We start from the raw sequence: 14,088 nt of genomic DNA on the forward strand, positions 1-14,088 counted from the left end.
AGAAAGAGGTGGCCACACTCCACGCCAACCCTGCTCTGATCCCCCAGCTCTGGAACCAAACCTGAGGGGCTAAGGCCAGAGCAGAGAAGCAGCTGGACCTGCAGGGCAGGGCGGGACGGGGCACGGGGTTCAAGGAGAGACTTGTTCCACAAGGTCCTATCTCTCGGGCAGCCCCCACTCTCCCCTCTCTAGCTACTGAGCCCCCAAGCCTGGGTGTAGGGTCCAGGTCGGGGGTGGCAGCTTCTTCATCTAGGCCCAGCGGACCTAGCCCTCCACCCACTTTTCTACTTACTGGCCCATGACCCCCTGTCTAATGTTTACCAGGCCGGCATCATCGTGAATGACCAGTGGCATCCTTGTGCTCACACTGGACTTTCTCTAAACCCTTTTGGCTTTTTTCTTTCTCTTATTATTTTTGTGATGCTAGAGGTGGAACCCAAGGGCTTTTCTACCTCTGGGCTACACTCCCAGACCTGTTCTATATTTTATTTGGAAACAGTCTAAGTTGCCGAGAGCCTCACTAAGTAGCTGAGGCTGGCTTCGAACCTGTAGGATCCTCCTGTCAGCCTCCTAAGTGCTGGGATTACAAGTATGCACCACCACGCCCGGCTTATTTATTTTTATATGTGGTACTGGGGATTGAACCCAGGGGCATTCTATCTTCAAGCTACACCCCCAACCTTATTTTATCTATTTTATTGTTATTTTATTTTGGTACTAGGGATTGAACCGAGGGGCCTCCAAACCACACCCCAGCCCATTTATTTATTTATTTATTTATTTATTTATTTATTTATTTATTTATTTGGTGGTACTGGGGTTCCTGGACGCCCTTCTACCTCCGGGTTACACTCCCATACCTATTTTTACATTTTCATTTGGAAACAGGGTCTCCTAAACCAGCGCGCACGGCTGGCTTCGAACCTGCGCGATCCTCCTGTCTCTGCCTCCCAAGCGCGGGGATTACAAGGGTGCGCCACCACGCCCGGCTTATTTATGTATTTTGAAACAGGGTCTTGCCAGGTTGCTCAGGCTGGCTTTGAACCTGCGCTCTTCCTGTCTCAGCCTCCCAAGTACTGGGATTACAGGTGTGTGCACCACTCTCAGCTTATTATTTTTTTTTTTTTGTATGTGCGCCAGGGGCATTCTATCTCTGAGCTACACCACCAGCCCTATTTTATTTTTTGAAACAGTCTAAGTTGTGGAGAGCCTCACAACTGGCTGGTTGGCCATGAACCCTTGACTCTCCTGTCTCTACCTCCCAAGTATTGGGATTAACAGGAGTGCTCCACCAGGCCCAGCTATTTTTTTGTTTTGAAATAAGAGTCTTGCTAGTTTGCTGAGAATCTCACTAGGTTGCTGAGGCTGGTCTCAAAACTGAGATCCTCCTGACTCAGCCTCCCACGTACTGGGCTTACAGGATGCACCACCACACCCAGCTAAATTCTTTGCTTTCTGACCTGAAGCCCAGACAGTGCACCGACTTGCCCAAACTCACATGCCTTGTCTGTGCCCTTCCCAAGCCTGTTTCCTTAGGTTCTGGTGGGAAGAACTAGGCCTCAACAGGGAAGAGGAAGGCTTTAAGGGGGCGGTATCATGAGGGCTGAATTTCAAAGGTTGAGTCTGTGTTCACTAGGCAGAGATGTCAAGGATAGCCCAGCAGGACCCATCTGGGGCTCTGGACAGGTGCCAGGACACACGCAGGAATCCCAGGTCAAAGGGCGGGGAGGGGGCGCTGGGGCCCTGGGTCAGCGTTCCTACCACTGTGGCCCAGCTTTTCTCGGGTGGGGACTACAGCGTTCTCACAGGGCAGTGCGGAAGGAAGGCGCTGGTCACCCAGGGGGTGTGTCTGCAGAAAACTGGGATCTGGTCCTGTAGTTGAAGTTTAAAGGGAGACAGATGTGATTTGAGTGCAGAGTCCTTTGGCTGCAGAGGAAGGAAGCTGTATCCGCAGTCCCCAAGGGAGGCAGTGGTGACTTAAAAGAGACTGTGGTGAGAATGGGCAGTGGCGGATTTGCCAGGGCCTCATGAGGACTGGATGCCTGCTGCTGGCACAGGAGAGGTGGCATCCACAGTGGTGGCCAGGTTTCTGGCTCCGAGCCCCTGGAGGGTGGCGGGGCGGTGGCTGGGACAGGGAGGAAGAGGAGGGGCAGGCTGAGGACGGCTGAGGTCACTTGGAACGGGGCGAGTCTGAGAGGCCGGAGAGACATCAGAGCGGCGATGTCCAGCGGCTGCGGTGCAGGGGAGAGGTTGGGCTGGAGTCAAGGATTTGGGGCTGATGAGCCTTGAGCAGGATGAGGTCACAGGGAGTGTGGGAAGGACCAGGAGAGGGCTTCCGGGGGTCACCGCAGGACACTGGGAAAGCGGAGTGGACCTGGGCTCACTCGGTCCCCTCGCCTCAAGCTGCGAACGCGGCGCGCAGCTCCACGTTCCTCTTCCTTGGGTCGAAGCCCTCTCACGGCGCCGGGTCCCGCCCCCTCGAGGCTGCCCCCCAGAGGTTCGCCGGGGTCTCGGCCCCAGGACCCTGCTGCTGCAGCCAGCGCGGCTCCGCCCGCACGGCCAGAGGTCAGCCGAGCCCCGCCCCCGGCGCTGGTCCCGCCCCGAAGGAGTCAGCCGAGCCCCGCCCCCGGCGCTGGCCCCGCCCCGAAGGAGTCAGCCGAGCCCCGCCTCCAGATCTGGCTCCGCCCCCGAGGGAGTCAGTCAAGCCCCGCCCCCTGACTGGCCCCGCCGCCCCGCGGGAAGTCAACCGAGCCCCGACCCCGACCCCACCCCCCAGGGAGTCAGCCGAGCCCCGCCCCCGGCACTGGCCCCGCCCCGAGGGAGTCAGCCGAGCCCCGCCTCCAGATCTGGCTCCGCCCCCGAGGGAGTCAGTCAAGCCCCGCCCCCTGACTGGCCCCGCCGCCCCGCGGGAAGTCAACCGAGCCTCGACCCCGACCCCACCCCCCAGGGAGTCAGCCGAGCCCCGCCCCGGCGTCTGGCCCCGCCCCTCCAGAGGTCAGCTGAGCCCCGCCCCTGTCTTTGGCCCCGCCCCTGTCCCGTCCCCACGCCAAATCTCCAGGGCAAGTCTGACTCCCCAGACCCCTTCCGGTTCCCCAGCCTTTGGCCACCGCCGGCATCTTCGGTCGCAGGCACCAGCCATCGGCGCCTGCGCCCAGGACCTCGCTAACTGGCTGCGCGTCCCACTGACGTTAACCCGCTTGACCCGGCATCACCCTTCCACAAGCGTGCGGAGCCCGGGTGCCGCCCGCAGGTCTCCGCCCAGGGACTTTCCCACCCCGCGCCCAGGGCTGTCTGTGCGCACGCGCGCCGGAGCCCGCCGGCCCGCCGGGCGCTGTTTGCTCAGCTCCTGCGCGTGCGCGAGACCAAACCGGAAGCACATCCAGCTGCGGCCGGTGGGCTGTGCTCTGGCCTTTGTCTAGGCTTCTAGAGGCTGAGGTTGGGATTTTAAAACTTCCCAGAACACGATCCCAAAGCATTAGTGCGGCAGGCGTAGACCTGTCATCAACCTTCTCTCAGCAGAGGCAAGCTCTCCCGTGGTCACTGAAGAGAAGTGCGAACAGCGCGGCCTGGGCCCAATTTCTCGCACCTGACGGGCCTCCATACAGCTAACCCTTCTGAGAGCCACCTTCTGCAGCCCAGACCTGGAGCGAACGGCGCCTCCATGAAGGCCCTCCTGAACCGCCTTCGTCCCCACAGCAAGGGACCCTGCCAGCTCTCAGCACTAGGACCCTGCCTTTGCTTCCTGGACATCCCCTGGACGGTAACTAGAGGTTTCCAGAGGCATCTTCAGGCCACACCCTCCCAAACGACAGTGCATATATGCATTCAAGCTGTACACCCAGGGCCCGTCCGACACGACCAGCAAAGTGTGCGGTTTGTAGGAAGAAAGCAAATCTCTGGCCAGCTTGGCAACACATTTATTAGTTCAGAGTAGAAAGAGCAAGAGTCCAACAGCTTTAATTCACTAGAAACTGCCCCTCTTAACTGGAGAGCTTCCCTCCCCACTCTCCAAACAATCTGCCCTGCTATTAAGGCACTTGAGAAAGGCGAGCAGGGAACTCTCAGACCACACTCCCTCAGGACCCTGCAGAGGCCTGCGCTACCTTCCCTTCAGCCGCCGCTGAGCAAGCAAGGGGCTGGCAGGGACCTCCGCGACCAGGGCCCAGCCCGTCAGGTGCCAGGCCGGCAGTGCCAGAGGGGCTGGGAATGGAGGCACTCTTCTGGATCGACGTGTAAATGAATCTGAGGTGAGGGAGACACTTGATGATAAGGCTTTGTGGCCTCGGAGGCCAGAGCTCCAGCCTCCCCTCTCTAGGAGAGTGTTAGACGCTGGAGGAGGGGGCAGCCCCCCCTGGAGTTCACTGCAGAGAAGGGAGCTGACCGTCAGGATGGGGAAGATGGAGTTTAAATCTTCCCAGGTCCCCCATTTCCAGAGAAGTTAATGCTTCTGCTTAAGCACCTCCAAAATGAGAGAAATATAGATACTGCAACAAAAGAATAAAATGTGCTCCCAGGAGACACCTCTCCAAGATGCTGGGGGCAGCTGAAACGCACCTCCAGAATCCGTAAGTGCTCTGGGAGGGCTTCAGTCCCCTGCGCTTGGTACTCCAGGCAGGGCTGCCAACACCCCTTTAGGAACTGATCTGACTCAGAAGGGCTGAGAAGTCCATGTCCACAATGGAGGAGAAGTCTTCATCCCCTGCGAGGCCATTGGAGAGCCCCGAGGCTCCCAGGGAGCTGGGGGCTGGGTCAGGGGGCCTCTGGGAGCCTGTCACCAGGCGAGTGATAGCCTCAGGGTACTCCAGCAGCATGGGCTCGGCAGCGGGGTGGGGCATGGATACGCCCTGGTTCAGCAGCTGCTGAAACTCTGAGTTGTCGACAGAGGCCAGGTCCGTGAACACGGCTGGGTCGGTGCTGTTGCCAAGCAAGGCGCCCAGGTCTTCGTCAGCGTCAAACTGCAGGTGCAGCAGGGCCTCTGACAGTGCGCCCTCCCCCGCCTGGGCGGTCTTTGGGGCAGGTGGCGCCACAGCCTGAGGAGGGCCTGGAGCCAGGACCGGGCCAGGGGCTGGGGCCTGGGCCAGAGGTGGCGGCATGGTTGGGGCAGGGACCATGGACTGGCCCAGGACTGGGGCAGGGGCTGATGCCAAGGCCGAGGCCTGGCCTGGGATCTGCCCAGAAGGTAGCACCATGGGGGAAAACTCATCGAAGTTGATGGTGCTGAGGGCTGGTGGAAAGGTGTAGGGTTGGGGGGCTGGAGGAGAGAGAAGAGAGGCAGGGGTCAGAGAAAGCCTAGAGACCCACCCATCCTCCGTGCCCCAGCCCTCCTGATAGTGCTTAGGACCAACCCCTCCCTGTGGAGCCACTGCTAACACCCTGCTCTGTCCTCTTACCCAATCTGACCCGGCCTGTAGGGTCCAATCCTAGCCACATGTCCTCCCTGACTTCTAGAGCCCACAGAGCTCTCACTACTTTTTTTTTTTTTTTTTTGGTCCTAGGGATTAAATCCGAGGCATTCTACCTCCATGCGACATCTGCAACCTGATTTCTTACTCGGAAACAGGGTCTCACTTGGTAACTGAGAGCTCTGCTGAGTTGCCAAGGCTGGCTTTGAAGCCGCGACCCTCCTACCTCAGACTCCCGAGCACTGGGATTACAAGCGTGCGCCACCGTGCCCGGCTCTCCTGCGCTCTTTTTAAGTACACGCCAGCATGCACATGTCACTGCTTTAGAGGTGGTCTGTTTGCTTTCCTAATTCAACTGTGAGTCAGGGACAGAGATCGTCTTTTATTTACTTATCCACTGGTGGTAGTGGGGATTTAAATCAGGGGTATCTACATCTAAGCTACACCTCTGCTCTAATTTATTTATTTATTTATTTATTTGGTGGTACTGGGGTTCCTGGAAACCCTTCTACCTCCAGGCTACACTCCCAGACCTATTTTATATTTTTATTTGGAAACAGGGTCTCTTAAACCAACGAGGCTGGGTTCGAACCTGCGCGATCCTCCTGTCTCCGCCTCCCAAGCGCAGGGATTACAAGCGTGTGCCACCACGCCCGGCTTATTTTTAATCAAGATCTCACTAAGTTGCTAAGGCTAGTCTCGAACCTGTAATCCTTCTGTCTCAGCCTCCCAAGTACTTGGATTACAGGTGTTTCAGTCTCCCAAGTACTGGGATTATAAGCATGCGCCACCATACCTGGCTAGAGATCGTCCTTTTTGTGGGAGGGAGGGTACTGGGGATTAAACCCAGGAACATTCTAACTCTGAGTATACCCTCAGACCTATTTTATTCTTTTATTTTGAAACAAGGTCTCACTAAGTTGTGGGAAGCCTCACTACATAGCCGAGGCTGGCTAAGAACCTGTGACCCTCTGTCTCAGCCCCCAAGTACTAGGATTATCACCATGCCCAGCTGAGACTGCCCATTTTTAATGTCAGCATCCCAAGGTATCCAGCAGTTTATCTGGCGCAGTGGGCCTTAGTCTTCGGTATATATACCATCCCCAGGAACGCACCACTTCCAAAAGCCTCCAGTCCAGCAGCTGGTGATGGGGCCCAGGAATCCATACCTCTACTCCTCCCCAGAACCATGACCATGGACACTCAGCCTCACTGCGAAGCAGGGCCTCATGGAGAGCGGGTTTAGGCACCTGCCAGCGAGGCTGATGCCTTTGCTTATCTCTGTTCCAGGCACTGCCCCAACTGTGGCCAGAACGGAGTTGGCCCACTGTTCCAGGAGGACGATGGGAAATCCTTACCTGGCTTAGGAACGGGAGCAGAGCTGCGGGAAGGCACAGCGATGCGCCGGGGTGAAGGCCGGGGGTCTGTGGGACCTGCAGGGCAGGGGCTGGGTCAGTTCTCAGCCTCTGGGTGGCCCTCATTTCCCGGGGTCTCCCTCCCTGCGCACTGCCTCTCCCTCGGACTCTCCCCATCTCACCATTGAAAGGACTCTTCTTCATGATGCTCTTGAAGGTCTCGTAGGTTCTTTTGCGCTTCTCCTCAATCCGGTGCCGATCATCTGTGAAAGTAACAGGGAAGGTGGGGCGTGTTCTCCTGGGCCTCAGCGCTCCAGGAAGCCAAGGCGCTCAGGAGGAAGGCCCGTTCTCCCAGCCAACAAGGAGGACCTCGTGACACCACAGCCTGCGGTATGAGAGACAGGCTTTGCCAGCTGAGTCTGTCCCTCAAAGGCCCCCCCTGGGTGATGGAGGTCAAGCCAAGGACCCTGCCCTGGGGCAGAGGAGTGCTCACGGGGCCCACCCCTGCGGCTCGCCTCTCCTGCACTGCTCACTCCAGGCTCCACCGGCCTGGCGAGAAGCACCTTGCATGAGGCGGCGGGCCTGCTGAAGATCTGCACGGACCCCTGCTCCCCAGGGGCTTAGCGTCAGCCTGGAGCTGCAGACCATCCGCTGCCTCCATTCATCAGTCCAAAGACCTCTGTGCTTGCTCCTCAGAAGTCCTGGTTCTTTCTCCTCCTGTGTCCCTGACCATCTGTCTGCCCTGTCACCAAAGCTACAAATCTTGGAATTATCCTTAATGCCTCTCTCTTGGTCCCCACAATTCTCCAATTCAACACATATTTACCAAGCACCTACTATGTGCCAGTTTCCCTACCAGCTGCTGGAAATATGGCCGTAAGCACACAAGGGGCTCCCCAAAACGGTGCCCTCTTAGTGATAGAGGGACAAGAACACGACAATATACACTTATTTTAACTCATTTAAGTTTCTGTATGTGTGCGTACGTGGCACCAAGGGTCGAACTCAGGAGCAGTCTACCTCTGAGTTACATCCCTAGCCCTATCTTATTTTAATTATTTAAATAAGTAAGATCAGCTGGGCGTGGTGGCTCACACTTGTAATCCCAGCATTTGGGAGGCTGAGACTGGAGGATTGCAGTTCCCCCGACAGCCTCAGCTACTTAGTGAGGCCCTCTGCAACTTAGTGAGACTCTGTTTCAAAATAAAAATAAAAAACAGGGCTGGGGGTGTAGTTTGGAGGTAGAATGGCCTTGGGTTCCATTCCCAGTACCAAAAAATATATATAAAAATAAAGGCCGGGCGTGGTGGTGCACGCTTGTAATCCCCGTGCTTGGGAGGTGGAGACGGGAGGATCGTGCAGGTTCGAAGCCAGCCTCGCTGGCTTAAGAGACTCTGTTTCCAAATAAAATAGAAAAATAGGTCTGGGAGTGTAACCTAGAGGTAGAAGGGTTTCCAGGAACCCCAGTACCACAAAAATAAATAAATAAATAAATAAATAAAATAGGGCTGGGGGTGTAGCTCGGAGTTAGAATGCCCTTGGGTTTCATTCCCAGTACCAAAATAAATAAATAAATAAAATAAAATAGGGCTGGGGGTGTGGCTCAGAAGTAGAATGCTCCTAGGTTCAGTCCCCAGTACCACAAAAGGGGAGGGGGGACTGAGTGTAGCTCAGAGACAGAACACCCTGGGTTCAATCCTAAGTCCAGTAATAATAATAATAAAACCTGCCAGGCCCCAAGGAAACCTTCCAAAACAGCCTCTCCATCTCAAATCCTCCCTCTCAGACCCTCCACACACAGCAGCCCAGGGGGCTTCCATGTCTGCTCAGAGACCTCTGGTGGCTCCCCACTGCTTGTGGGGTGAAACCCGGATCAGCCTGAAGCTGATGAGGGCCCTCTGTTGGCCTGCTCACTGCCCCACGTCAGCTGCCGCACAGAGACGCCAAGAGCAAGCCACAAGCTCGCCCCCACCCTGCCCTTCGTGCCGGGCCACACACCTGAAGGATGTACTTCTGGGTCCTTCTTCAAGGTAAGTGGCCACTCCTGCACGCACCTGTCTCCAGCCCCCCACCACGCTCCCCAGCACTACGCACACACCTCCAGTCTGCACATGGCTGGACACGAGGACGTGCTTGGCATGTCTCTCTCCTATGACTGAGCTTATGAAGGGCAGGGACCCTGTGTCAGTCACTTGCATTCACAACACCTGGCACATGCCCTGCTACCAAATAGGCACTCGGGCTAAGCGGGGCATGGTGGCGCATGCTTGTAATCAGTACTTCAGAGGCTAAGACAGGAGGATCACAAGTTCAAGGAAAGCCTCAGCAATTTAGTGAGGCTCTCAGCAACCTAGTGAGACCTTGTTTCCAAAAAGGAAAAAAAAAAAAAAATCAACCTGAGAGTACAGCTCTGGGTTCAATTCTCAGTAACACACACACACACACACGCGCGCGCGCGCTATAGGTGTGACAAATACAGGTGGCAACAGCACCCTGGAGCCAGCTGGCCTGGTCATGGGGACTTCCATCCAGCAGCCAGGCCTCTGCCCGCCAAAAGTAAGTACTGAGATGCTTGGAACACGGGCAGACATAGTATGAACTCAGTAACTCTCAGCTGTCATACCATTAAGTGAAGAAACAGATTCAGTCTCGTGTCGCTTAACAATGGACAGTTCTGAGAAATGCGTTCAGGTGGTTTCCTCACTGTGCGGCCATCACCGAGCACACTCCGCAATCTACGACATGAGCGTCCCTCGGCAACGTCATCTCGTGGACCACCACTGCACACATGGCTGTCCTCGCCGCACAAGTCCACGCTCAGCCCGACACCCGCCCGGCTGCTCTCCCCAGGGGCGTACCCGTGTCTGGCAGGTACTGGAACTCCATGGGCTCGCTGAGCTCCCGGTCGGAAGGCCGCCGCAGCTGCATGGAGACGCGCACCGGAGCCTGCAGGCTGGGGTCTGCGTAGGGAGGGGTCCGGAACACAATGGCCACTTGCCGGTGCACGTCAGCTTGAGAAAAGGAGCCGCGGGCCTCCCAGCCTGGGCCCGTGAAATACACCTCGATGTCCTCTGCAGATGGCAGCAGTGTGGGTCAGCGCAGCCAGTCCCCACACCTGCTGCCTCTCACCTCTGATGCCTGCTTCCAGAGACATCCCTGCTGCCCACCTGAGGCACGGAGGGGGTGCTGAAAGCCAGGCACCTGCACTCGCCACCCCTGAGCCGCCATCTCCTCCCCTCTCCCCGGGCCCAGCCCTGCCCCCCAGTGCGTACCTTTCTGCACCTTGTCACACAGCAGGAAGATCTCATCCCCACCGAGGCAGCTCCCGGAGTTTCGGTTCACTCGGCAGATCTTGAGCTCAGCAGTGTTGGGGGCACCTGGCAGTGACGACAGGGAAGGAAGCCCTGAACCACCAGCACTCCCCAGGGCGGCCCGAGCAGATGCTGCCTCTCTGCCCAGGCCTGTCTGCACCAGGGCTGAGTTAGCCAACCACACCTCAGGAGCTATTCCCATCGCTCCGCGCCCCACCTGCTCTGGGCCCGACACTGCTCTCGTAAGGGGACCACAGCAGCCCACAAAACCTGCACATCACGGCCTCGGAGCTCAGTCCAGTGGGAACCACGCTACTTGCTCCATCTCTCTCTCCATCTGACCCAAGTGCATCTTCAAGGCCTGGTTCATACACGCCTTGGCAGCAAGCCATTCCCTCCTGGCCTCAAGTTCATACTGGATCCCTGCCCCCTTCATTCAGCCTGCTGGCTAAACACCGCACCGGGCCAACGCAGGCCCCATCCACCTGAGAGCTTCTTGTGAGGTGCCATCACTGGAGCACCGCTGTCCAGCATTCCCTGGTCCCCGGGGGTTCCCTTCCTAAAGTCATCAGCACAGTTCCGGGTACACTACCCTCTCAGCACGTGCTACGGAAAATGCCAACTTCCCATCAGACTCCCGTCAGCCTGGGAGTGTGCGGCACCTCGAGGGCAGCCCTGCCCCAGGCAGTACAATGGGCACGGTCGAGATGACGGATGCGCTAGCTGGCTGACTGAGCCAGAGTCCGCTTGCAGGCCACACTTGTCCCAGCCCCCCTCCCCCTTTTTAGTACTGGGGAGGGAACTCAGGGGCATTCTATCTTCGAGCCACACCCCCGGCCCTATATTTTAGTCTTTTCTTTTCGAAACAGGGTCTCACTGAATCATGAAGAGCCTCGCTAAGTAGCTAAGGCTGTCCTTGAACTGCAATCCTCCGGGCTCTGCCTCCCAAGTGCTGGGATTACAAACGTACGCCACCACACCTGGCTTAGCCCCCTTCCTCTTACCCAGGCCCACCCCCTCCCCTTTCGGTGGCTCCCTGGCCACTCACGGTTGTCAAAGATGGGATGAGAGAGGACAGGTGGCAGGTGGAGGGGCCTGCCCGACGGGTCCCGCACTGTCACCTGGAAGCAGAGTCGCACAGCATTCAGGTCGTAGTCCCCACGCTGCTCTTCTATGGGAACTGCCAGACAGACAGACAGTCGGGAACGTGGGGGAGGGAAGGCAGGCAGCTCTGTGCGGGGAGGGCTGTTTGAAGGTGTGAGAAACAGAAGTCCCAGGGGAGGAAGATGGCAATGGCTCTAGACCCACCCGACTCCACGGACATAAATGGGCACCCCAAAGATAAATGGGCATGTGTACTGAACGAGCAGCAAGATTCCTTCTGAGTCTTGGCCAATGAGGGAGATGCAGGGCGCGTGGCCAGGGGAGGGCGGCAGAGGCTGTGGCGCCACCGCAGGCTCAGGCCTCGGCCCTCGCGCCTCTCACCTTGAAAGGGGTTGTTGTTGGTCTGAATGCGCTGGCTGATGGCCTGCTCCAGGTCGCGCTTCTTCACGCACTGGATCCCCAGGTTCTGGAAGCTAAGCCGCCCCAGTCATCAGTTCCGTGTCTCCAGCAAAGCCTGGACCCGCAGGTCCACCCTTCCTCCCCAGCCCCCAACACCCACTCTGTGCTTCACCCCTGCAATGGCTTCTGACGGAAAGAAAACCCACTCTTCACCTTAGCTGACACGTCCCTGCGGGGCCTGAGCCTTGCGAGCTACCCACGGGCACACGCGCCTCTTTTCCGTTCTCCCACTTCACGGCCACTGCACTTGCTTGCTCTCCTTGGGATGCTTTTTCAGGCTCCTCTGCTTCCTAGCGTTCAAGTCTTACCAGAGAGAAGCTTCGCTGACCTCTTCATCCAAAGCGATGAGCCTGGCTCCCGCCAGCCGGGTCACCATCCCAATCTATTAGCCTGTTTGTTTTCATGACTGGAATTGCTTTTTTATTTTTATTTTTTCAGTACTGAGGATGGAACCCAAAGACATTGTACCTCCGAGCTACACCCCCAGCCCTACTTTTTATTCTTTTTATTTTTTGTTTTTTTGGTGGTACTGGGGTTCCTGGAAGCCCTTCTACCTCTGGGCTACACTCCCAGACCTATTTTATATTTTTACTTAGAAACAGGGTCTCTTAAGCCAGCGCGCGCGGCTGGCTTCAAACCTGCGTGATCCTCCTGTCTCTGCCTCCCAAGCGCGGGGATTACAAGCGTGCGCCACCACGCCCGGCTTCTTCTTATAAAGTTTAATTTTTTTGTGGGTCTGGGGATGGAACCCAGGGGCAGGGGCATTCAACCTCCGAGCTACAACCCTGCCCTATTTTGTGTGTGTGTGTGTGTGTGTGTGTGTGTGTGTGTGTGTGTGTGTGTGTGTGTTGTGTGTGGTACTGGGAGTGGAACACAGGGGCTTTCTACCTCCAGGCTGTATTCCCAGACCTATTTATCATTTTATTTGGAAACAGGGTCTCACTAAGTTGCTGAGAGCCTCACTAAGTAACTGAAGCTGGCTTCGAACTGTGCAATCCTACTATCTCAGCCTCCTAAGCGTGGGGATTACAAGCATACGCCACCACGCCCGGCTTATTCTTTTTATTTTTGAAACAGGGTCTCACTGAGTTGCGAAAGGTCTCACTAAGTAGCTGAGGCTGTCTGCGAACTGCAACCCTCCCGTCTCATCCTCCCAAATGCTAGGATTACAAGCATGCACCACACACCCAGCTTTTATTCTTTATTTTGAAACAGGGCCTCACTGAGTTGCAAAGGGCTTCACTAAGTAGCTGAGGCTGTCCACAAACTCAGATCCTCCTGTCTCAGCTCCCAAATGTTGGGATTACAAGTGTGTGCCACCATGCCCAGCTCTAACAGTATCTTGTTTACTTATTTGTACAATTATTTAATGGCCAATCTCTATCAACTGGTATGTAAGCTCCAGGGAAGTTTGTTAGTTCAGTGGTTTTCTCTCTAATACAAAAGAAAGTGAATCTGAGGGACTTGCCCTTCTAGCCACAGGGACCAAGGCTCCCAGGTGATTCAGGACTCATCCCTGTCCATGGTGCTCCCCTCTGTTGGGGAGAGTGGACACATCAGCAGATAATTTTAAAACAAAGAAAGTCAGCTGGCAGAGCTGGGAACAGAGCAAAAAGTGAGGAGCTCTGCCCTGTGTCCAGAAAGGAGTAACACTGACACCTGTCCCCGACCTCTCCCACTACCCTGGCCTGAGCGCTCACCTGTGGATGCAGCGGTCCGGGCAGAGATCAGCCTCATAGAAACCATCCCGGCAGTCCTTCCCCACGAGCTCATGGGGGTGAGGCCGATGAGGGGGCTCCTTGGTGACCAGCGAGATGCGAACTGTCCCTGGTCCTGTGTAGCCATTGATCTGTGCAAAGTACAGAGAGTACTCTAGAGGCCCAGCAATCCCAAACCTGGCTCCCAGATCAAGAAAGCACGGTGGCCTGGAGGCAGGTCTGCCGGGCTCCGGGTCCCTTCTGCCACACCTGTACCCCCACCTACCCCTGGGGTCTGGCGCTGACCTTGATGGTGGGGTGGGTCTTAGTGGTATCCGTGCTCCTCTCGCCTGGGATACTGCCTGCTGAGCGCCCCTCGCACTTATAGCGGAAGCGCATGCCCCGCTGCTTGGGCTGCTCGATGATCTCCACATAGGGGCCAGAAGCCTGGGCTGGCTCTGCAGGAGACACAGCTGGCCTGTCAGGGGCTGCTGGCATGGCCCCTAACCTTGGGCGGTCCCTCCCCAACCACTGGGAAAGGACAGCCCACTTACCTGAAGGGAAGATGAGGGGAAACAGGTCTGAAAGAGGAAGAGACAAGGGTCAGCAAAATCCCCCACCTGTCTTCAGGGAAACTGAGTCAGGGCTTGCTTCCCTACAGCCTGCGGTGTAACTAAGGAAGGGGTTAAGGAGCTAGTGGCACCTGTTTCCTACACGAAAAAAGTATCCTGCCTCTGCCAAGGGAAACTGAGCCAGGCCT

General features: G+C 56.7%; 1 protein-coding gene across 7 annotated transcripts; it reads right to left on the minus strand.

Moving 5' to 3' along the window:
• Positions 1-4,631: 4,631 nt before the first annotated feature.
• Positions 4,632-13,901, minus strand: RELA (RELA proto-oncogene, NF-kB subunit; the record flags this gene model as incomplete). 7 transcript variants are annotated; one of them, XM_080714084.1, is made up of 10 exons in its annotated part: positions 4,632-4,760; positions 5,073-5,251; positions 6,761-6,835; positions 6,940-7,020; positions 9,616-9,828; positions 10,030-10,134; positions 11,117-11,248; positions 11,554-11,645; positions 13,332-13,480; positions 13,635-13,742. In XM_080714084.1, 10 exons carry the CDS (start codon positions 13,725-13,727, stop codon positions 4,632-4,634), a joined length of 1,248 nt encoding a protein of 415 aa, XP_080570210.1. The 7 variants fall into 7 exon arrangements, with proteins under 7 accessions (XP_080570210.1, XP_080570208.1, XP_080570206.1 ...); XM_080714082.1 differs by lacking the exon at positions 9,616-9,828 and adding an exon at positions 13,883-13,901 and having other exon boundaries at positions 4,632-5,251; positions 13,635-13,786; XM_080714080.1 differs by having other exon boundaries at positions 4,632-5,251; positions 11,117-11,239.
• Positions 13,902-14,088: the final 187 nt, after the last annotated feature.

This window comes from Muscardinus avellanarius, assembly GCF_963383645.1.
Source record: "Muscardinus avellanarius genome assembly, chromosome: 1".
Classification (NCBI taxonomy): domain Eukaryota; kingdom Metazoa; phylum Chordata; class Mammalia; order Rodentia; family Gliridae; genus Muscardinus; species Muscardinus avellanarius.